Genomic DNA, 22,469 nt, shown 5'->3' on the forward strand with positions numbered 1-22,469 from the left:
TACCCACAACGGGCACGGATACTCCGTACTACCTGCTAGTATATCGCAATGAACTAGTCTCATGCACGCCTATGCCGCATATACGGAGGACCTACCGGTGCCTTTGCGTTTTATCTCCACGGAATCTGGATATCTAATATCCTCCCATCTTTCCGGATTGAAACCAAGCTCAGCAAGTCCATCAACAGGGCCGAGGACTTTGCCACCGTGGTCCTCGAACGAAAGCGGATCGCCTCTGCAGATTGACTACTCGGTTGCAGTGAATGATAATGATGGGCCAAGCAAATCAAGAAAGCGCAGCAGCCGAGCGTATATTATTGTGAATCAAGATGTTCAGATTAGCGGGCCTGGACGCCTTGTAATCTCCGCCTTCCACGTACACCGACACGGACTTGTTGCCAGCGTGGGAAACGGCCCGCTTGGATGGAGAACGGAGTGAGGAGTACTGTTGCATTGGCTGAGTCGTAACGTCTGGGATATGTTGCTTGGATTGATTGCTTGGAGCTAGTGGGATTTGTCGGAGATGAGAGGGGAGATTCGCAGATGAGGGCTGTGGAGTATGGGATGCAGGAGCAATATATTTTCAATAGGCTGTTGTTAGTCGTGGGCCTTGATTCTCAGCTGCCAAGATAGAGCGCCTCATCTTCATGTCGGAGATGCATTTGTTGAGTCCCGGTTTAGTACGCAGTAGCCCCTGGTCTAGGGGCAGGCTAGAGTGATGCTAACGTAGTAGCCGCATCCGGGGTTGCGGGTCAGGCGCATGGGGGCCAGGGAACGACCTCGGGAGCTACGATATCCGCGGGATCTTCATACAAGGGTACGGGATATGGATGTCTTGGATTTGCAGAACAATCACGGCCAAGAATAAGTCGAATTGAACCGGACATGACAGCTAACCGTCCAGGGAGAGGAAGAGTTGAGGATCCAGCGGGATAAAGTAAATACGGTCATTAAATATTTGAAAAAAAGAGGTAACGTCAAATGGTATCATATCACTCGGAAACGAAGCGGTTAACCCGTCCCTGTTTTGTTTGCTATGGTTCGAACCTACGAGAACAATGCATTATCCAAGCCCGGTAAGCAAGACATAACGTCGTTTCCCAGCTACAGTTTTTTAGTGTTTGGGTTTGTCAGCCAGTTACTCCACGAATATCATAAGATATTGTGAATTTAGTTGGCGAGCTCGTGAGCACGGCGGCGGTCACGCTCCTCAGCAATGGAGAGCTAGCAGACAATGTTAGTGTAATTCGTAGAGATCGATTTCCGAGTGTATAACATACCTTGACACCCTTACCCTTGGGGAGGGAAACCCAGGGCTTGTCCTGTCCAATGACGAAGACGTTGGACTCACGGGTAGCGAACTGGTTGTCAAGAGCATCGCGAACGTGGACGATGTTGAAACCACCGTCGTGACGCTCACGGTGAGTGATGACACCAACGCGACCCATGTTGCGACCACCAGTGGCCATAATGACAACACCGGAGTCGAACTTGACGAAGTCAACGATCTTGCCAGTGGCAATCTCGACCTTGACGGTGTCGTTGACCTTGATGGCGGGGTCGGGGTAACGGATGCTGTAGACGCGAGCGCAAGTTAGCAAAACCTTGTCCTTATAAATGGGATCTTACTGTTTCCAGAAAGATGGAACAGATGTTCCAAGTTCTCTTGTCCTCCGCCGATCAACCAAAGCTTGGTCCAACGACTGAATGACACGGAACTTGTGGAGTGTGGAACTCACGTTCGCGCATCGTGCGTAACCAAGAATGGGATCCCGCCCTTGCCGAGCTGAACACGCTTGACCTTGCAGAGCTTGAACTCAGCCTCCTCAGCCTGGATGCGGTGGACGGTGAAACGGCCCTTGGTATCGTAGATGAGGCGGAAGTGCTCGCCGGTCTTCTCGAGGGAGATGACATCCATGAATCCAGCGGGGAAGGTGCTGTCGGTGCGGACCTTGCCGTCAACCTTGACCAGACGCTGCATCATGATGGCCTTGACCTCGCGACCGTTCAGGGCGTACTTGAGACTATCAACGAAGGAAATGTCAGTTGCGTGTTCGTCGTGTTTTGTGGAGCCATAGTGTCGCGTGCGTACCGGTTACGGATGAAGACAATCAGGGGAAGGCAGTCCCGGAGCTTGTGGGGACCGGGGGAGGCCTTGGGCGCGTAGGTTCCGGACATTTTGTCCAAGAGCCAGTGCGAGGGCGCACTGAGGCGCTTCTGGTGCTTTCCGCTGTGAAGAGATTCTTGTTAGTGATGATGCTCGAAGTCGAAAAAATTTGATCACTTTCGCAGCGACTGGCCGGATTCGCATTCCACCAGGGAAACGAAGCCAGTGGCCTGGATAGTGATATAGAGGGCGATCTCATGACACTTACGGGCCGCGCATTTTGTCTGATTTGTCGACTGAAGGTTGGGTGGTCGGAGTGTCGAAGGAGAAGGCTCTGGCCGAGAAGTGATGATCCAAATCGGAGCGGAATTCGCTTGTGCGGTGGTTGTGAGCCCTATTCCCCACCCAGACCAATCAGACTCCACTAGTGGATTTTCCAACGTTGCTTATGTCATCCCTAATTGGGGCCTGATGGACCCACCCGTGGACTTCCCCTTTGGGAACGGAGACCAGTGATATTGAAATGACTTGTACGGAGTACAATGTATGAAATTTGTATCTATTTGACATCTGTTGATGGTATCAATTTTAGTAAGCTTTCTAAATGTATCCCTTGATCACGGCAACCTCAGCATTGAGGATAGACGATCCCGCAGCTCCAATGACGGTGTTGTGAGAGAGGGCAGCGAATCGGATATCGAAGTGACCGCCAGCGGCACCCTCACGGACTCGGCCAACGCTCACTGTATAGCCACCGCAGATGTTACGATCCAGGCGGGGCTGGGGGCGGTCAGGCTCATCGAACACCTTGATGGCGGGCTCTGGTGCGGAAGGAGCACCCAGCTTCTGTGCCTCGGACTTGTATTCCCGCAGCGCCTCCTTGACCTGCTCGGCGGTAGGAGTCTGACGGTTCTTGAAACGCAGGGAAACGAATGCCATGTGGCCGTCAGTGACACCAACACGGGTGCAAGTGGCACCAACGCGGAGACCACTCTGCTCATCGAAGCCAGTAGCGTTAGCATTCAATGAACCCAGGATCTTTTGGGCCTCGTTCTCGAGCTTATCCTCCTCGCCGCTAATGTATGGGATGACATTGTCCAAAATATCCATGGTAGGCACACCGGGGTAACCAGCTCCGGAGACGGCCTGTTCGGTGAACACCTCGACTTCCTCGACAGGGCCGAACTTGGCCTGGAGAGCAGCGAAGGGAATGACGATGCCAATGACGGCACAGTTGGAGTTGCAGACCAGGAAGCCCTTCTTGAGGCCATACTGCTCACGCTGATGAGGAATCAGATCCATGTGTTGGGGGTTCACGGTGGGAACCACCAAAGGCACCAATGGGTCTTTGCGGAAGTTCTTTGCGTTTGAGAAGACAGGGATCTCTGCCTTGATGAATGCCATTTCTGCACATCCCGTCAGCATATAATGCATGTCAGTGAGAGATGTTGTTACATACCAGTCTCGCCAGCAATATCGCTGTTCAGTCCGGAGAAGACAAGATCACAGTCCGAAAACAGTTCAGCCTTGCACTCACGCACAACTAGGTTGCTGAGCTTCTCGGACATGGGAGAGGCCTGCTTCCATTTCACAGCATTCTTGTACTTCTTGTTGGCTGAGCGCTCGGAAGCACCAACAGCGTGAAGCTCAAGGAAGGGGTGGTCTGCCAGCAACAGAATGAAACGCTGGCCCACAGAGCCAGTGGCACCGAGAACACCTGTACCATGTTAGACTTATATCAATTATTAGATGGCTTATGAATCTTGAGAACATACCGCACTTCTTCTTAGGGTATACGGGAGCCATGTTGCTTTTGGATCTGGAAACAATCTTGCGTAAGTTAGCCAACCAGATGTTCCAAGAAGTAAATAATCACAATCAACCAAAAGATATACAGAATCACAACAGGTACAAGTCGAATTGGGCAACATATCACCGGAGGCCTATATGAGTCAAGCGTCTCTTGAGCCCCGCATGCGGTTTGTTGGAGGCTTCACTAGCTCCAATACCTCGTAAACCTCATAGATAAGAGCACCAAGACTCCTTCAACGATAGAACAACATTATGAAACATCGATTGTACTTACCAATTCGCTGGTGATAGGGTTGAAAGCTTGTGGCAATTCACTGCGGCAGCGATATCGCTCTCGGCCAATTCCAGCGTTGCCCCGCGGTGATGAGTCAGCATCATGATCGGACAAAACGACATCTCCCCGATTGGTCAATAGATGCGGGTCCCAAATCGAAGTTTAAATCACAAGGTTTGGCTAGTTTGCATGTCATATCTTCTGTTCGATGGATGGCGAGGTCAATATACATGCGTACTCTTCTTGGTCATATTTCCTGCCTAGAATCTGTCAGCAGAAGACAAAAATTGTGTATAGCTCTGATAAATTTCCCGGCAGCTTACCACAAGTTGATACTGCTCTGGGCTTCAAGCTAGGTTCACGGTTGACCAAACCCGCGAAAGCCTCGACTTGGAGCCCAGATACATGGTTTGCCAATTTTTGCTGATCGATATAGCTTGCCTAGATGGCTTGGATGTTGGGTAGAGTCAGAGGAAGGGTAAAAGTACCACTGAAGTTTCCAGCGTGGCAAGCGACTATCAAGACATATGATTGTTTGAAGATGGATAGTAATTGAAGTCATGAGCCTCGTTACGAGCACATCGAGCGAGCAAAGATCTGTTTGCTCGGCATGTGATAAAGATCAATTCATCCCAATAGAAGCATATCAAGCTCGGACAAATGTTCGTCAGTGGAGTGCTAGAGTGCTACTCTGAGAGATATTTTCAATCCTTCGGATCGAAGCACGCACCACCCATATAATATCAAGATCTAACGGTTTGCTGTTATTCATTGAAAAGCCCAAATGTCCATTATTAAGTCATACACAACGTTACGTAAAATTAATGTCCCGGCCCAGGTGTGTCCTCGTCGTAGTCGAAGATCTTGCCAGGATTCAGTAGCCAGTTCGGATCCAACGAACGCTTGATACTGCGCATGACGTTGATGGTTTCCGGTCCAACTTCCTTCTTGAGCGATCCCTTCTTGCCCAGTCCAATGCCGTGCTCGCCCTGTAATACTATATTAGTAGATATCCTAGCGTTTCTTTCACGGTCGACTTACTGTGCATGAGCCCTCCATTTCCAGTCCACGGTCCACCATGTCGTAGACCACCTTTTCGACGCGCTCCCGCTCAGCAGGATCATTTCGGTCATACATGATACTTGCGTGGAAGTTTCCGTCGCCGATATGGCCAAGGATACTGGCGAAAAGACCCAAGTCGACCAATTCCTTCTTGGAGGTTTCTGTTGCATTGCGTCAGTATGTGCGGGAAAACAATAGCCAAAAGGAACATACCGATAATATCAGGCAGTCGAGAAATGGGCACTGCCACATCAGTCGACCACACCTCTGATCCCTCCTTACGCAGAGCCATCATGCTCCACAAAGACTGCTTACGTGCTGACCACAAGTCATGAGCCTCACGGTCATCCCGAGCAAATTCGAAGGATTCCGCATTGTTGCCCTTCGCGAGCTGCGTGGTTAGATTGATACTATCAGCGACACCGGCAGTAGTTCCCGAGAACTTGAAGAAAAGAGTCGGCGAGACCTTCCATGCGCGACCAGTTCCACCCGCCCGGTTGATGACATCCATCTGAACATCATCCATAATCTCCATGCACTGCACGGGGACACCCTTGCGGATAAGCTGCATAGCCGTCGACGCGGCGTCACGAATAGTTGGGAACGCGACGACGCCAACGCGTGTCAACTCAGGGATGGGTGCGAGCTTCAAGGTAGCCTCAGTGACAATACCGAGGGTACCTTCTGAACCCACGAACATGCCTGTGAGGTTGTATCCAGCAGAGGTCTTGCGGGGACGTCTGCGGGTTTTGATAACCCGGCCATCAGCCAGAACGACTGTGAGGTTGATAACCCAGTCCTTCATGGTACCGTAGCGAACAGCATTGGTACCACTGCAGTTTGTACCCACCATACCGCCGATCATGGCGGATGGGCCGGGATCAACGGGGAAGAACATGCCAGTGTCCTTGATCTGCTCATTGAGGTCCATCCACTGGATGGAGGGCTGGACGACGATGTCCATGTCATCGGGGTGGATTTCCAAAATTTTGTTCATGGATGCGAAGTCAATCGTCATGCCGCCGTGTGGTGCGGAGAAGTTGGCTTCCAGACTCGATCCGCCTGAGTAAGGGATCATTGGCATGCGGTACTTGTTGCACACCTTGGCGATCTCGGAGACTTCTTCTGTAGACTTGGGGTATGCGATTGCGACCGGGAGGCGCTCAGCGTTGAGGCTGGACCATTCTGAGAAACCGTGCTGGTGGAGCTCTTCTTCGTCGGTGCCAATTGTGTCTTCACCTAGTTTGGCTCTCAGCTCACTGATGGCCTAGAGGGCGGGTTGGTTGTTAGCTTGGGTAGCTCTAGTTTTCAGGCAATAGTGATTTTGCGACAATTGGGAACTACTAACCTTTGCAAAATCCTTCGCCGTGCCATATTGGGGCTTGGTGACAGTCTGTGTGGATGTCTGGTTAATTGAAGCGCAGCCGTAACCCAACCCCGCAGCAAATGCGGAGACAAGCAGAGCCTTAGTCGGGGTCCAAAAGGGCGAGGTAGAGTTTGTAGATCCAGAAGAATTGTTCTCTTTTGAGCTCTCTGTCTTTCCTGAAGCATTGGAACTGTTCAATCTAGCACCGTTGCCCAAAATGATGCGTGAGACTCGAGGCCGACAAGCGGGAGCGGGTAGCGCTCGTGAGACCCTGAGCACCGAACGCATAGCGAAGAAAGATGACGACTCCGAATTTATGAGATACAAGTCTAATAAAAGAGAAAAATTCTATTCTCTCAACAACAAAAGAGAAAACGGTGCCTTTAAAAGAGAAATCCCCTTCATTGCGGCCCCGCATGAGGTGACCTGTCCGTGTACTCCGTCTTCGGGCCTATGATGTCGGAGTTCGGCCGAGAAAGGCTCGGGTCTCTCTGCTCAACAGCCTAGGCAATGTCGTCAGATCCGCTAAGCACGACGGGCTCTGGATCTTCGTCGCTTAAAACCAATTGCGGAGAAACTAAACGTGGGGGCGAAGAGGCGTGGGACCGCTGAATATGCTGTACAGCCGTGGGATGCCTATGTTTTGGGTATATTTTGACGTAAAAGAATCGATCTAAATTATGCACACATCATTGAGACTAATCAAACGAAGCCATGCTCATATTCCGCTCAGGTCGAAGAGGAGCAGAAGAAGTAGGGCAAGTAGAGGAAGTAGAGATGTCTCTGGATCCAAATGGTTGAGGGGGCAACGGGCCGCAGAGAAACCTCGTTCACATCGCCAATACCACAGAGTTGATGCTGATCGCGCAACAACTCCTCGACTAAAGAACCATTCACTTATGCAAGTCTGAAATAATGGCCGAGCAACTTGCTCAGCTGGTGCGCGAGGTGGAACGCTTAGTCACCGCGCCCTATGTGCCCTCGTTACAGGTAGATTAGTTGCGACTGGCATGGGAGTATACATGCTAATACTCTCAGGACCTCCATGATCTGGTTCAGCGAAGTGAATCGCCCAAAATTGGCTCCTGGGCGTTCTGCAAACCCTGTCAAGTTGGGTTATTGGCCGATGTTTTGGTTGAAGCCTTATCGCGGTCGCGCGTCGCGCTGCCTTTAATTACTGCATTTGGTTCGTGTTCAATCGGAATATTGTGATATTGTGAGCACTCGAATTTTAACGTATTCCAGCATCTACGCCAATATTTAGAGACGCTTTGCTAGAGCGTCATCCGGTGGCTTTGGACGCCTTCCTAGAAAAGGCCGTGAATGATAATGGCGAGGTGAGCTTCCTTCCCTCGAGCCAATATATGCCAGTCGAACTATGTCAGCTAACGATACTAGTATTCCTCGGCATGCATTGCATTGTTCTCATCGCCACTGCCAGCAGGCATCGTGCCGCCCGCTAGGATTGCCTCCTTAGTCGCGAACCTGGTGGGCAGAATGGCACAGAACCCTTGCGTGAAGACAGTAGCACCTCTTCACGCACTCATTTCTGGACTCAAGGGCTCTCCAAAGGTCTTGGAAGATATTCCTACCGAGGTCATGTCCAATCTTCAGCTGGAATTCACCAAAACATTGCGCAACCTGGACGATCACATGGGTAACCTTTTGTGCCTGGCCATCTTCGCGCAGATTACGACGGCACTAGACACAAAATCTCACAATCAACACGGATCAGAAAGCCCATCATGGCTTCTCAGCATCAATCATTTCTTTGGCCAGAAACGGGGCCTTAAGACACTCGACTTGGTCGTCTTGCGTGTCATACTGGCTTGTTCGTCCAGTTGTAATCTTTCACCTTCCGAAGCTGCTGAGAGTATTCGACTGGCGATTTGTATTGCTGATGCGATTAAACCTGACCAGAAACAGGCTTGGATAGCGGGTAATTCTTCTAAGATTGCCAAGCTGTGCGAGAAGGCTGCGAGGGACGGTCTCCATGGTGAGACGCAAACTATGGTTAGTGCTGGCTGCTCTCCCCAGATTAGACTGAACAAAATGCTAATTATTCGCCGATAGGTAATCGTTTTCTTGCACACCCTTCTACCAGCACATTCCTTGTCCTCCCAGCTACGGGAGCTTGGCACCAGAGTTCTTTTGTCCAAGGATAGCCAGGGGACTATTGAAATGATACCCCAGCGCTTAATCTCACGCCTCGCAAAAAGCTTAGCTGTAAGTATAAAGGCTCTCGTTAACGGTCATTTCCTGACATACGAAATCAACAGGAATCGGGAGAATCTACCACCCGACAGCTTTTGACATTTACTTTTGATACCCTAAAAGCTAGTAGATGGTCAGGGATGGCTACAATGGCAACATTGCACTTGTCACACTTGATATTGGATGGTCTGCAGGAGTCACATCCCCAGACAATACTCACTAGTGCCAACAACACAATAGCCACTCTAAGAGAAGTTCTTGGAGAAGTGGTTGGACATTTCCCCCGGCAGGCAAGCGAAAGCCAATGCAATGACCAGGTATTATGTTCATCTCAGCTGTACACAATGCAAAACAAGCTGTTTCTATCCTTGCTTGGGCTTTACAACAGGGTTTCTTCAGCGCAAAATGGCGATGATCTGATTATGAGATCCTTTATGGAGCGAGTTGAGCAATCGATGCTAAAGATGGACTGTGCCTTTTCGACGACAACCCCCAAAGATTTTCGTGGTTCTTTTGTTCTGCGTGACAGACCTGACCCTCAATCCACTCAGATCAACCGCAACTGGCGTTCCGGGGTTACCGACCTTTTCATGCAGAATGCACAGACCTCTCATGACAGTATGATGAGGAAGATTGAGGACACATGCTTTGACCTAGAGCGTCGGTGTGATGATGTCGAAGGACCATTGAGGGCTGCCGAGGAAGAGCGGGACAGATTAGCTTACGAAAACGAGCAACTGAAAAGGTGCAATGAAGAATTGAACGAGCAATCGAAAGAACAAACTAAGGAGCTTGAAACCAAGTTGTGGAACTCATCTGAACGTGTCAAAGAACTTGGCGTTGAGAATACACGTCTTGGGCAACTCCTCCAAGGTCAGCATACACAGATGGAAGAGTTAACAACGTCTCTCGACTCCGCACGAGAGGAAATCCAGGAGCAGCGACGGAACTCTGAACAAGCAATTTCTGCCGAGAAAGAGCGAGCCCGTTCTAAGGAGTTGGAGTTAATGGCCACTTTGACTGATAAAGAAGATCAACTGGAAGAGCTTGAGGAGGAGATGTCTATCTTGCGAATGGCGAATGAACAGGCACACAAAAAGTCTCCATCAAGCCTCAGGTGAAATGGCTACTTTAACAGACCATGCTAAGACTTTGGAGAAAGAACTTGACAATATCTCAGAGCATTTCAAGCAGACTAGCCTCCTTGCCGATCAACAAACAAACGAACTCAATCGTCTCTTGGCCCTGAGGGAAGACTTACGAACCGAGCTGAAGTCTGCCAAATCAACGGTATGTTTCTCAGCGACAACTATATTGGACTGATCGACTAACTGTGTTCAGGTGACGCAACAAAATACTGAAGTTGAGAGACTTCATTCCGCATTGCAAGAATCCGAAGAGCGATCGCGCAGTGAGCTTGAAAGGCTGAAAAGGGATCATGAAGCCGAGATTTCACATACTACATCCAAGGTACGTGTTTCACACATCAATTTCTTGCCGAGCGAAATTGATTAATGAAATTTTCAGATGGCGAAACAAGAGGCAGAAAAACGGGGGTTGCAAGCTGCTATGCAAGCTGCCGCACTTGATGCATCCAAGGATGCACAATCAAAAGACAAACGCATCCAACACCTGGAAAGAAAGGTAGATTTCGTTCTCCCCCCAATTATCTACACCTTCTAACCTCCTGAGTTTAGGTGCAAACTTTACGAGATGAACGCGCTGCAAAGGCACGTGAATTTTCCGAAGCCCAACAGCACATTGGCCGACTGATGGGGGTGATGGGGTTCTCTGCGAATGCCCCTGAGTCAAACGCCTCTGTCAAACACCAGCGCACCAGGTCCTCTATGAACCCTACCACCCCAGCTACAAGGATTCCGGAGCCAATCAGTGATGAGGAAGATGGGTCACAGTTCTCGCAATCCTTTGGGTCTGTGACTTCTCATGACAACGGGCCCACCCCAAAGCGACCAAGAGCAAACCCTAAACCCCATGTCCCATCCGATTCCTCTGCTATAGCATACAAGAAAAAGAGCCCGCCGCTTACTGGCAGGATCACTCGCTCTGCTAGGAAGCCACTAGCCGAGGCTGATCACAACAGTCCGACCAAGTCACAGTCAAGCAGTGCATCGAAACGCAGTCAGGTAGATGATTCTTTCCAAGGGTCACAAGTTCGGGATAACTTGGAGGAAAATCGACTACAAGATCTGGATTTGGATATGGATCTTGAGTTCTCAAGGGATTTCATCTTTACAAATACTGATTTTACAAGATCAGAGGATCAGACATCCTGATAGTGCCATAATCTTTTTCTTGTTTTCCTGTGTTATTTTACCTGGCATTTTGCTTAGGTTTCTGTGTTAATCCGTTGTATAGAGCCTTCTATATGCTTCTGTCATAGGTAACCATCCTGTCATGCTGTCCCATGTCGTTTGGTCTGGGTTGGTTTGTTTTCTTTCCTTTTTCTATCTCACTTGATATACCATTGAACCAAAGTCAGATTCTCATTTCGAATATCGGTTTTCTACACACAAATTTTTTTCTACTTGCTGCTTGAATCCATCGAATCTTTATTCTCGTATCTTATAACATAGCGTATTATATTCTCAATATATCTTTCTCCCTATATCGTAACCCCTCTTTCTAGCCCGCCGGACGTGGCCATTCTTATCGAAATCGGCTGGATGCTGTAGCTCTTTCCCCAGCGTTGAGGGTTTTGCGTGCCACGTAGACGCCTTGGTCGCTCAGCTTTGTGCCGTTTGAAGGTGGAAGCTATCTTTTCAACTATCCTTCCAACTCATTTCTTAATTATTTGTTTTACCGGTGTACTGATCCAACTACATACATGATGATCAGTCAGTATATACCCGTTCTTTTCTTAGTATGACGACAGTTGATACTAATCACTAAGATCTCCTGTAGGTAAGGGAAGGTGAGATTAAATTTTAGGCAAATAATTCCCCCACCATGACAGAAGTATCATCATGTTTCTTGGATCATAGGGCTTTTACATCCAAGCGACATATATAGATTATGCTAGGCATAACCTGAAGTGTGTACAATCACCTTCTAGCCTAGTAAAAGATTCTGAATGGCGGTCTATACCATATGGGTAGGTTGTTGCTATGCGAGGGTTCATGATTCTCTACAAAATTACAAGGGGATGGCTATGTAAATTGGAGTGTCTTCAACATGGAAGACTATCCAGTAACCAGGGATTTCTCTATATACACATATTGTATCTTTAATTATATAATGTCGTTTCTTGTAACTTGCACTTCCACATTGTATGCATCCAGATATCTGAGGGCTATGTATAAACCTAATTGCCAGCTTAAGCATGTTGTCTCACCGGTATAATCCCATAGCTCCGCCCCGATATTCAAGTGGCACTTTATGTCATATAATGCGGATTTTGATGCTATATCAATTGAGATATCTAAGCTAACGCCTAGTTCATAAGGCTGTAGCTTTGCTTCTTTACATAACTCGCACTTTCGCGTCACTTAGCTTGCACTTTCGCATTGAATGAATCAAGATATATGATTGCGTGGTATGTATATTGTTTGCTGTTTAGATGTAGCCAAACATGTTCAATATCCTATACGATTGCTCCTTCCTTATTTAAAAGCCTGCTCGTAATCCTTCTCATCCATTGATATCTCTACTCTTCCTTATCCTGTCTTTGTTTCTCTTAACTACGTCGTGGATCATACCTAAAGTAACAGTCTTCACATACTGACAGAACTCTTCTCCAGCTCCGAAGCCCTAATGTCAACAAACATGATACGACCTCGCGCCCCTCACACGTCACCAGACCGACCTTGGCTAGCCTGGAAATCATGGGAGACCACTGCAATCGATCTGTCCGGTCTTCCAAAGGAGGTCAACACTCATGATATTTTCGATGCTTTCAGCAGCTATGGAAATATCGTTTCTATTGACCTTCGGAATGGTCCTGGTGGGGAGCCTGGTTCGAAAGGGCGTATTCGGTTCCGGTAAACATCTTCTCAAGTCTCCAGGTGTAGGAAACGTTACTAACTATCTAAAGGCCTGCCCCAGAGAATGATTTCTGGACTGCCGGTTCCTGTGATATGAAACTCCGGAGTGGCCGCGTTGCTCATGTTTCGCTCCGTCTTGTCTGTGGCGACTCAAACGAGTTCATCCCCAGCCCGGTCCGGGCCAATATTAAGCTTCCTGGAGAACTGGTGAGAGCAAACTGAGTTCAGGGTCATTTTCGTATTACTGGAAATTAATTGGTATATAGGAACTCAAAACCACTCAAGTCGACATCGGTATCCTTCTGAGCCCGTCCACTGTTCATTTCATGCAGAGCTTTCACGACTTGGCATACCCGAGATATGTTGTGGACGTCAAACGGAAATGCCTGTTGATTTATTTCAAAGTGGGCATCCGGGGGTCAGAGACTGCTGAGGTGACCCAACATGACTATCGTGTCAAAATCCCCTTCCTCCAGCTGACCCAAGTGTACGACCAATTTGACGAGACATCGAGGCAGAAATCCCTCCTATTTATTCTAACCTCTGCCGCTATTTGCCATCGGAAGACCAACGACATCCGGTCTACGTTGACTGAGGAGAGAAATTGGAACGAGGAGGACAGCTGGTATCGCCAGACCTCTGTGACGCACAACCCAAATTCGTTGAAGTCTCTTTCGACCAACTTGAAGAAGGCCGGACATATTATTGACCTGGGTAAGTCTATGTGTTTCTCAAAATCAATAGGCTCACAAGTCTCTTTTGATAGGCCGATGGAACGTCTTCAAGATCACATTTTCCCCCGATGAGAATCATCCGCCCGATCCCGATACAATCAACCCCAGCTTCTTACTCATGAATGAGATTTTCGCCGACTACAATATCTCTGTCAATGATGGAAGCGCCTTTGTCGAGAGTCTAGACCGACCAGTACCGGTGTGGAATTGGATTGACTTTTCTGAGTCCAAGTCCAACAAAGCTTCCACGTTGCTGCAAGACCTGGGAGATAAGAACTATGTACATCTTCCCTTTACCATCCGGTACCAACTGGAGGTTTGCCTATCGCAAGGATTTCTCTCTGAATTCACCATGGATCGCGAGTTTGTGGAAATACTGAAGGGCCTCGGAGATGACCAGGCCAGAAGGTTGCTGGAGTTTGTTGCAACCGAGAAGAAACAATACCTTGATCCCAAGAAGATCTTTGATCTCAAATGTGTCAACGGAGTGAGTGACTTGAAGATCAAGAGCTATTGTTGCTTCATGCACACCGCACGGGTTACTCCGACCACAATCTATTTCAACACCCCTTGTGTCGACGTATCGAATCGAGTTGTGCGTGAATTTACTCACGCAGGCACAACTGGACGTTTTCTTCGAGTTCGGTTCACGGACGAGAAAACTGAAGGACGTATCAATTCTTCCTTCACGAGTTCCAACGATGAAATATACACTCGTGTCAAAAGAACCCTGTCAAACGGCATCACCATCGGAGACCGTCACTATGAGTTCCTCGCATTTGGCAATTCCCAATTCCGCGAGCATGGCGCGTATTTTGTTGCACCCGATGCTGGTGTGTCAGCAGCAAGTATTCGAGCTTGGATGGGACAGTTCAACCATATCCGAAACGTGGCTAAATATGCTGCAAGACTGGGACAATGCTTTTCGACCACCCGCGCGTACACATCGACCTCCGTCCAACTTGTCCCATGTGAAGATATAGTTCGGAATGACTTCACATTTTCGGATGGCGTTGGGAAGATCTCCGAGTTCCTTGCCAAGATGGTGAGAGAAGAACATGATATAAAAACTCTGAGTGGAGAGCTTCCTTCAGCTTTCCAGTTTCGCCTCGGCGGTGCCAAGGGCATGCTGGCTGTATCTCCAGATCCTCAGCCTCATGAAGTACACATTCGCCCAAGCCAACAGAAATTTGAAGCCAACAAAAATGGGTTGGAGATCATCCGTTGGTCCCAATACTCTATTGCGACGTTGAATCGTCAATTGATCCTTGTACTCTCTGCTCTAGGCATCCCGGACGAAGTGTTTCATGTCAAGCTCAAAAGCATGTTGGATAGCCTCTATCGAGCCATGTGCAATGATTTGAAAGCAGTTGAGTTACTGCAGCGATACATTGATCCAAACCAAATCACTATCAAGCTGTCTAATATGGTTGCTGATGGCTTTCGACGGAGTGAGGAGCCGTTTGTTAATACCATGCTCGAGCTTTGGAAATCTTGGCATCTAAAACATCTCAAAGAGAAAGCCAAAATTGTCATAGATCAAGGAGCCAACCTCCTTGGCGTCATAGACGAGACAGGTGTTCTGAAAGGCTACTTCAAAGATTCATTATCTCACGACGATATCTCATCTGAGGATAAATTGGCTGCTCTTCCTGAAATATTTGTGCAGATATGCCGCCCACAGGACAATGGGGTGTGCAAAATCATCGAAGGTCTCTGTATTCTTGCTCGAAACCCTTCCCTCCACCCCGGTGACATCCGAGTAGTTCGAGCAGTAAACCGACCGGAGCTGCGAGATCTCCGGGATGTGATCGTGTTTCCTCAAACTGGAGACCAGGACATTTCAAGCATGTGCTCCGGGGGTGATCTCGACGGCGATGATTACCTTGTTATTTGGGACCCTGATCTGATTCCCCAGCACTGGTTCATCAAGTCCATGGACTACAAAGGCTCCAAGGCTCCAGACCTTAACCACGATGTGACAGTTGATGAAGTCACTTCCTTTTTCGTAACTTATATGAAGAACGACTGCCTTCCTCGAATCGCGCATGCCCATCTAGCTTGGGCTGATCAACTACCGAAGGGAGTATGGGAAAAGAAGTGTATTCGCCTTGCGCAGCTTCATTCAGATGCTGTCGATTATAATAAAAGCGGTGCGCATGCCAGGATGGAACGCTCCTTGAATCCTAGAGATTGGCCACATTTCATGGAAAAGAGGTACAAAAAGCCATCCAGCATTTACAAATCTTCCAAAATACTCGGACAATTGTATGATGCCGTGGTAACTACTGAATTCGCGCCCAACCTGGAGAAGCCTTTTGATTCTCGCATTTTGGAATCCCCACTGGCCGCAGGAAGTGATCAATTCATGGAGTTCGCCCGAAATCTCAAGGCCGAATACGACACAAGCATGCGACAAATCATGGCTCAATATGAGATAAACACCGAGTTCGAGGTCTGGTCGACCTTTGTACTCCGACATGGCTTTGTTCTCAAGGATTACAAAATGCAGGAAGACCTGGGCGGAATTGTGGGCACGCTGCGCCGTGCATTTCAGCGCCAATGCTATGACAAGGTCGGACGCCATGATGGACCCATCTGTGCCTTGGTCATAGCTATGTACAGGGTCACCCAGGAGCAGGTTAATGCAGCACTGGAGGCTCAACGCGAAGAGAAAAGGCAAAGAGAGGATCTTTCGATTGTGGAAGTGAAATCTACTGCATTTCCGCTCATCAGCTTCCCGTGGTTGTTCCCAGATGTCCTCGGTCAGATTGCGAAGGGCAAAGCGCGACAGCCTCGAGAGCCGGAGGAAGTAGGCAGTGCTGATTCCACCAAACCTGTCAACGGCGGCCGGGTCTACACCCACGAGGAGATTCTCGACATTATCGGAGACATGGATGATAATATGCCGAAGCCAAAGACTGATCCACAATCTGATTCTGTACCTCGGGGCTCCGAACTCCTTGCTCACCGGCGCGTCATGAAGCCTAAAGACGGGGGCTCGGGCGTATGCCTCGACGAGGACGATGAGAAGGAAGGGGGAGTTCAATTAACCATTGATGAAGTCAAGAATAAGAATACAACGAAGAAGATGGGGGGTGAAAATACCCAAAATGGACAAGCTAAAGCACAGGAAATAGTGGTCGAGGTCGAGGATATTGTGGAAGGGGAAGGTGATTTGAAGCCATCGGCGCTTGACGCTTTGCTTAACATGATGAATATCAATTAATTGGTTGCTCTTTTGGGCAACTGGAAAGGAAGAAAACACCAAAAAGAAAACCCCCAGCTAACCAACTGATGGACGGGGATGAGACTCCGATGGGCGATGGTTGATTCGACCCCGAGGTTAAGCGTTTATGAGCTTTGGTCTCTAGGTATCTAGTTTGCCAAAATGGAGATAAACTGAAGCCCAAAATCTCTCCATGAACTAGACCGACCATCTGGGCAGTCTCGAAAAGCTAATCGTTGCGTCTGTAGATGTTGCGGTGCAAAGGGTATATCCAACTCCGCAAACTACCTCGAAGACTTCAAGATACCGTCTGCCCAGAAAAGAGAAACAATAACTACCAATCTAAGCCCTCATCTCCCTTCCGCTCCAACAAATCGACAACAGGCTCCAACACAGCCTTCGAATGACTCCAGTGTGCAGCATCTCTTGTTCTGGAGTAAAAAACAGGGCAATCCATGCTATCACAACTCACCTCGTCCCCAGGAGAAACACCCATACAAGAGCGACAAATAGCTTCCAAATCAACAACTCTCTTCTCCGCCCGCTGCAGCCGCGATACAACATCAAGCATAGCAAGATGCGGCTGCTGCAGACAAGTGCCACACACAGGCACAGCCGTATCCGACAATTTAGACCGACAGATAACACACGACGAGGAGCGCATATATGATTCAAGAGTTTTCCTAGCAGGCGCCGCAAATGCAGAGCGAGAATTCGGCCGCGCCAGCGCCGAACCATCAACCCGCCGGATACGCTGCACCTTCGGCATCTCGTCGTACCACTGGCGGACATTCGCACCAACCAGATTGAAGATCCGCTCTAGCGGGGGTATGATATTCTTCGTGATATAGTACTCAGCATCGAGTTCGAGCTGTGCGTCATGAAGGAGCGTTTGTGGCGCGACGCAGCGGTCGATGAGTCGCGAACCTGGCGCGCCGGTCACAACGACGTAAGGCACGCGCTCCCCGGTTTGTGGCTCAGAGCGTGGATCCTCGACCATGCGCTTTGTGCTGATCATTGCTCCAGCGGGTAGTTGGCCGCGCTCGGAGTATGTACCTAGACGGACTTCGCGCGCGAAACAGAAGTCTTGGATGGAGACGCGGCCTTGCATGATTTTTGCACATTGGCGCTGGAAATAGGACTTGACTTGGCTTAGGTCGGCGGTGCGGAAGAGGGTTTTTAGGGCTTTTTCTTCGATTTTTTGTTCGGCGGGTGTACCGTCGCGTCGCACGGTTTCGATGCCCTTTGCGTCGAATTCGGGCTCTTTTTGGGTCCGGTGCTCGTATTTGAAGCCCACATAGCGTTTCTTTGCGAGTAGGATGCAGGGATGGTAAACCTTTTCGAACTTTAGTTTGATCGGCCGCGGGTTCATGTCTGTTACCGCTTGGGCGATTTCTTCGCCGATGTCAAAGGCTTGGTCTCGGGTTCTGCCTTTTAGATAGACGAAGAGGCTGTCGGTGTCGCCGTAGACAACTTCGGCGCCCCAGCGTTCGATTGAATGGATAAAGGCAATGGCCTTTTCGAGTGTTTCTCGCCCCGTTTGAACGATGCTGTCGGCGATCTCTGAGCAGGGCATTCGGCCAGAAAATGAGGCAGAAGTGTAGCCATATGTGACGTTTGCAATCAGCTTGAGAGCGAGTTGTCTGTTATTCAGAAGCCGTTGCAAAACCTTGTCATCTTTATCGGCCTTCATGCCATTTTTGACCATTACACGGGTTTCCAGAATCTCAGAAAGCATTTTGGCCAGCAACGATTGCCGCGCCTCCTGCTTCACATACATCATACCGTTTGGCGCAATATTTATTTTGTCCTTTAGTAACTCGAGTAGCCTGGGCTGTCGTTTGTAATCCAAGAATCCCATCTTGTCTCGTCCGCGCCAGTGCATCGCTCTGCCCAGGAATGTCGAGTAACAATAGTTGTACGCGATCATGACACTCGGGTACAGTGACTGGAAATCAAGCACCAAAAGTGGGCTAGTATAGAAGTCACTTTGCGGTTCCATCACTAGGGGCAAGCACTCCAGCGCATTTTGCTGCCCAACCTGCTTTCTACTCGGTGACACGAGCAGAAAGTTCTCAGGTTTGGCGATTCGGAACATCAAGGACTCAACTTTGAACTGGGATCCTCGGGAGATTACTGAGGCAAAATCAATGCCCAGCAATCTCGCCTGCTCGCTTGTTCTTGATGTCAATTCATTGGCCTCGAGAATCTCCAGGTTTAATTGCACACGGGAGGTGAAATATTCCACGACTTTGTGTATATTTCGAGGCTTGCCACTTTGGTGCCACTGCGTCAAGACGCGGGGAGGATAGTGAGGGATTCGACGATGCAAAACATGGAATACGACATTCTCAATGGTGTATTGCAGAAGGTTCAGCTCGCCTTTCATAGCGCGCCAGATATTGAACATGTGTCGCCCGGTTATGCGGATAGAGGATGAGTGGTCAAATCCCCACCGGTCTGCATCTTTTCCAAATCGTCCGTGGGACTGAGATTTGGTCCTCGAAAGTTCCTCGCAGATGTCAAAATCGTACTTCTTGCGGGCTCGCTCGATCACATATCCCCAGGAAGCATTGTGAACCTCGTAGCCTGTGATGATATCCGGATCATGATACCTGACAAGATCGACTAGTCGATTAATCAGGTCTAGCTCGGTAGGCTCCCACTCAACGTCAATTGTCAATGCTTTGGTGATTTTGGCCTCCGGCCTCTCGCCTTCACCATGGTAAACCATCCCAACATGAACCCCAGGAAGATGACTATTGACCTCCAACTCCTCATCTTCAGATTGAACGCACCAGAACATGGTAGTGATCTCGTCTTCTTCCGGGTTGGCTGTGAGATTCCCACGCGTGTTCACGTGGATTTCTAAGCTCATCGTGCTCATGTACTGAGCTTGGTGTTCCACGCTAGTAGACACTCCCTTCTGTGAGTATTTGAACCCATGTTCGTTCTTCTGTGTTGGGCCCTCGATCTGTGAGAGCAAGGCCGATTCCATTTGAGCACGCGTAGTTTGGACTTTTTCTTTTTGATCAGAACTTGGCGAAGCCTCCAGGTTTTCGAACCACTGTATAACTTCTGAGCGGCTTGGCGGGACAGGTGCATATTCCCAGATTCTAGCGGTACACTTTTCTCGGAGTTGCTGGTCAGTTTTCTCTTGCTGATCTCTGTCATATGTTATAGGCATCTGCTCGCCAAAAATTGCAGGGGCCTCTCCTGTTGGGTCAAAATCGGGTAGAAAGTGGATGGTATTGCTTTCTAGTCGGAACTCTCTGCCGCCATATTCTCGTGGTCGTTCAGGTGCATCTGCTTCGTCACTGTAGAACGCTTTCTGATACACAACCGAAGGGCGTCCAAGGCCATTTAATGATGATTGGACTTCGTTAGAAGTCGGGCTGGCAAATCTCAAGCAATACAATGACTTGTTGGGTGTAAAATCGAATGCCTGGTGGATATTTTTCATAGTCTCGGCGAGATGTGGATCGAGGGAGATAGCTCCCACCATAGTTGCTGAAGAACGGAGCTCTGACAAACTCTGTATTTCACTGGCCTTGTCGGCAGATCCAGATCCAGAAGGGAAAGAACTTGGAAAGGATTGAGAAAACTCGGATTCTTTTGCCGTGGAAGGGTTTTCATCTTGGCTAAATCGCATGATGGTCAGAGGATCATTGGGGTCTTTGACGACGGGAAATTTCAGTCCGCTGGTGTAACTATGCGCCTTTGGACGGACGGTCCTCTGCGAGGAAGATGACATTGGTTCTGATGACAGGAGTTCCGCATTCGAATCCAATTTGCTCTCAAACGAGACACCTTTTCGTTTATCATCTTGCTTCTTCTTCTGCATGCTGAGTGAGTCAAATCGCTTGTTAGACAAGCTCTCATTGCCCAAATGGCGAGCTCTTTTTGTAGGTGGATGCTGGTACTCCAAAGTATCAAAATGTTGTCGTTTAGAGACCATGCTTCTGCTTTCACTATGATCTCCAGGCCTTTTGTCTTGAGCGGCATTTTCTTGGCCTGGATGAGGCCCTTGGTTGCAAATACCATCGATGGTTGCTTTTGCACTGTTGGTCTGAGTAGGCGCAACTATATCTGAAAGGGGCAGTTCGTCGAATATCTCATCGTAGAAGCTATCGCTTACCGGATCATTGATCCTTTCGGGTTTCTGTTCGATTCTCTCGCCCAAAGCTCCCTCTCCTTGGTCGGAATCAGAGTAGTAATGTCCATCAAGTTGAGATGACAAAGCAAGACCCTCATCAACTGAGATTTCTGGTGCTTTTTGTTGGGCAGGGCCCTGAGAAGGACTATCGAATTTCAGAGAACCGATCTTGTTAGGAAAGAAGTCCTCGACACTGTCCAATGCAGTCTTGATATTTTTGGCTTGATCGTCTGTACCCAAGAACGTTCCAAGCGTCGCATCTTTGTCGTTGTCCTCTTGTCTCTCATTTGCGGCAAGCTGAGAAGCCATCTCACGGAATTCTTCCTCGTGTATCCAACCGCCTCTCGAGTGGTTTCTTTGATCGACCGACATCGAAACTAACTCATCAGGCCCAAACGGAGTGCTTCCGGGATCATTTATACCCATTCTCTTCTTACGTCTGCGAGTTTCATCCTGCCACAATCCAGCCATGCTAGGAACGAGCCGCTCGTTAACCGCGACTGGTTTTAAAAGCTCGGTGAAATCATGGTGCAAAGGCCGTTCCTTGACATCGAGACGGTTCAAAATATCTTGAACACAGATATCAACCTCCAGTGCGCAGTTGCTTTGCTTCTGTAGCGCTGGGTGTTCCATGATGCTCGTTGATTGAATTGAACGGTCGTGCCAACGATGGGCTAGATTGCCGAGTTCGAGATACTCAGGTACTGGTGCCCGAAATCTGACTTTACTACAGCTCATAATAGCACATCCGTACAAATTGTAATCGCACATCCATTGCGGGATGTATTGCACGTGTGCCTCGTACGGCTGAAGAGGACGTTTCATCACAGCTCCCTGGTGCAAGAGATCGACCAGACGACTCGTATGGAAAGGGTTCAGGAGATAAATTTTGAAAAAGAACCGCCATCCTACATGGTATCCGTAGAATGGAACTCCTTTCACCAAGGTGATATGTGCCACAAAGGCAGTCCTCCTGTCATATGCATTTCGGCGAAAGCTAACTGCAAGGGCATGGTCGATCGAAATATGAAGGGTCTTGATTGCCGAGTTCACTAGATCTTTTGTCAGTCAACAAGTCCAATCACCGGTATGACTATAACTAACCTTCTTCTGGCTCCAAGGACCCATTGTATTCGATATAAAGGTAAGGAAATGCCCCATGAACATGTACACAGACTCTCTGACCAGTCTCGGTGGCCCCAAATATTCGAATAACAGGCACTCTGGGCTTGAAATCTTTCTCCGAGACTCCGTCACGAAAAGGCAGTGGGGGATCCAACTCCGACGCGGTCGCCTGATAATGATCGATACAGTTGAGGCGCACCCGAAATGGCTCCATCGCTGTGATGTGTGGCGACCGAAAGCCACAGCGACATTGCGAGAAACAGATGGTTTCAAGCACCAATTATCGCATGAGTGTCTTTTTAGGCATCTAAGTAAAGAAAGGTGAGAAACGCGACCGAAGTATGCCTAGAACAACGCGAGATAACGCCTGCTCACGTGATCTATATCAA

General features: G+C 48.8%; 7 protein-coding genes across 7 annotated transcripts; 2 read left to right on the forward strand and 5 right to left on the reverse strand.

Annotated features, from left to right (window-relative positions):
• Nucleotides 1-1,170: 1,170 nt before the first annotated feature.
• Nucleotides 1,171-2,386, reverse strand: N7457_005627 (40S ribosomal protein eS4; the record flags this gene model as incomplete). Its single annotated transcript, XM_057176671.1, has 5 exons — nucleotides 1,171-1,224; nucleotides 1,281-1,575; nucleotides 1,740-2,024; nucleotides 2,093-2,230; nucleotides 2,376-2,386. The coding sequence occupies 5 exons, from the start codon at nucleotides 2,384-2,386 to the stop codon at nucleotides 1,171-1,173; spliced, it is 783 nt and encodes a 260-aa protein (XP_057030973.1).
• Nucleotides 2,387-2,707: 321 nt separating this feature from the next.
• On the reverse strand, nucleotides 2,708-3,913 carry N7457_005628 (aspartate-semialdehyde dehydrogenase family protein; the record flags this gene model as incomplete). Its single annotated transcript, XM_057176672.1, has 3 exons — nucleotides 2,708-3,513; nucleotides 3,567-3,824; nucleotides 3,883-3,913. The coding sequence occupies 3 exons, from the start codon at nucleotides 3,911-3,913 to the stop codon at nucleotides 2,708-2,710; spliced, it is 1,095 nt and encodes a 364-aa protein (XP_057030974.1).
• Nucleotides 3,914-4,059: 146 nt separating this feature from the next.
• On the reverse strand, nucleotides 4,060-4,294 carry N7457_005629 (uncharacterized protein; the record flags this gene model as incomplete). Its single annotated transcript, XM_057176673.1, has 2 exons — nucleotides 4,060-4,150; nucleotides 4,194-4,294. The coding sequence occupies 2 exons, from the start codon at nucleotides 4,292-4,294 to the stop codon at nucleotides 4,060-4,062; spliced, it is 192 nt and encodes a 63-aa protein (XP_057030975.1).
• Nucleotides 4,295-5,014: 720 nt separating this feature from the next.
• Nucleotides 5,015-6,909, reverse strand: N7457_005630 (FAD-binding type 2; the record flags this gene model as incomplete). Its single annotated transcript, XM_057176674.1, has 4 exons — nucleotides 5,015-5,182; nucleotides 5,235-5,416; nucleotides 5,469-6,522; nucleotides 6,604-6,909. 4 exons carry the CDS (start codon nucleotides 6,907-6,909, stop codon nucleotides 5,015-5,017), a joined length of 1,710 nt encoding a protein of 569 aa, XP_057030976.1.
• A 627-nt stretch (nucleotides 6,910-7,536) lies between these two features.
• Nucleotides 7,537-11,129, forward strand: N7457_005631 (uncharacterized protein; the record flags this gene model as incomplete). The annotated part of the gene is made up of 10 exons (XM_057176675.1): nucleotides 7,537-7,611; nucleotides 7,660-7,807; nucleotides 7,867-7,958; nucleotides 8,020-8,634; nucleotides 8,695-8,847; nucleotides 8,901-9,895; nucleotides 9,936-10,125; nucleotides 10,177-10,305; nucleotides 10,363-10,479; nucleotides 10,533-11,129. 10 exons carry the CDS (start codon nucleotides 7,537-7,539, stop codon nucleotides 11,127-11,129), a joined length of 3,111 nt encoding a protein of 1,036 aa, XP_057030977.1.
• A 1,489-nt stretch (nucleotides 11,130-12,618) lies between these two features.
• N7457_005632 (uncharacterized protein) lies at nucleotides 12,619-16,799 on the forward strand (the record flags this gene model as incomplete). The annotated part of the gene is made up of 4 exons (XM_057176676.1): nucleotides 12,619-12,833; nucleotides 12,887-13,043; nucleotides 13,103-13,550; nucleotides 13,603-16,799. The coding sequence occupies 4 exons, from the start codon at nucleotides 12,619-12,621 to the stop codon at nucleotides 16,797-16,799; spliced, it is 4,017 nt and encodes a 1,338-aa protein (XP_057030978.1).
• A 334-nt stretch (nucleotides 16,800-17,133) lies between these two features.
• Nucleotides 17,134-22,294, reverse strand: N7457_005633 (DNA-directed DNA polymerase zeta catalytic subunit REV3; the record flags this gene model as incomplete). The annotated part of the gene is made up of 2 exons (XM_057176677.1): nucleotides 17,134-22,007; nucleotides 22,060-22,294. The coding sequence occupies 2 exons, from the start codon at nucleotides 22,292-22,294 to the stop codon at nucleotides 17,134-17,136; spliced, it is 5,109 nt and encodes a 1,702-aa protein (XP_057030979.1).
• Nucleotides 22,295-22,469: the final 175 nt, after the last annotated feature.

This window comes from Penicillium paradoxum (assembly GCF_028828445.1).
Source record: "Penicillium paradoxum strain IBT 22861 chromosome Unknown utg000005l_segment0_segment0, whole genome shotgun sequence".
Taxonomy (NCBI): domain Eukaryota; kingdom Fungi; phylum Ascomycota; class Eurotiomycetes; order Eurotiales; family Aspergillaceae; genus Penicillium; species Penicillium paradoxum.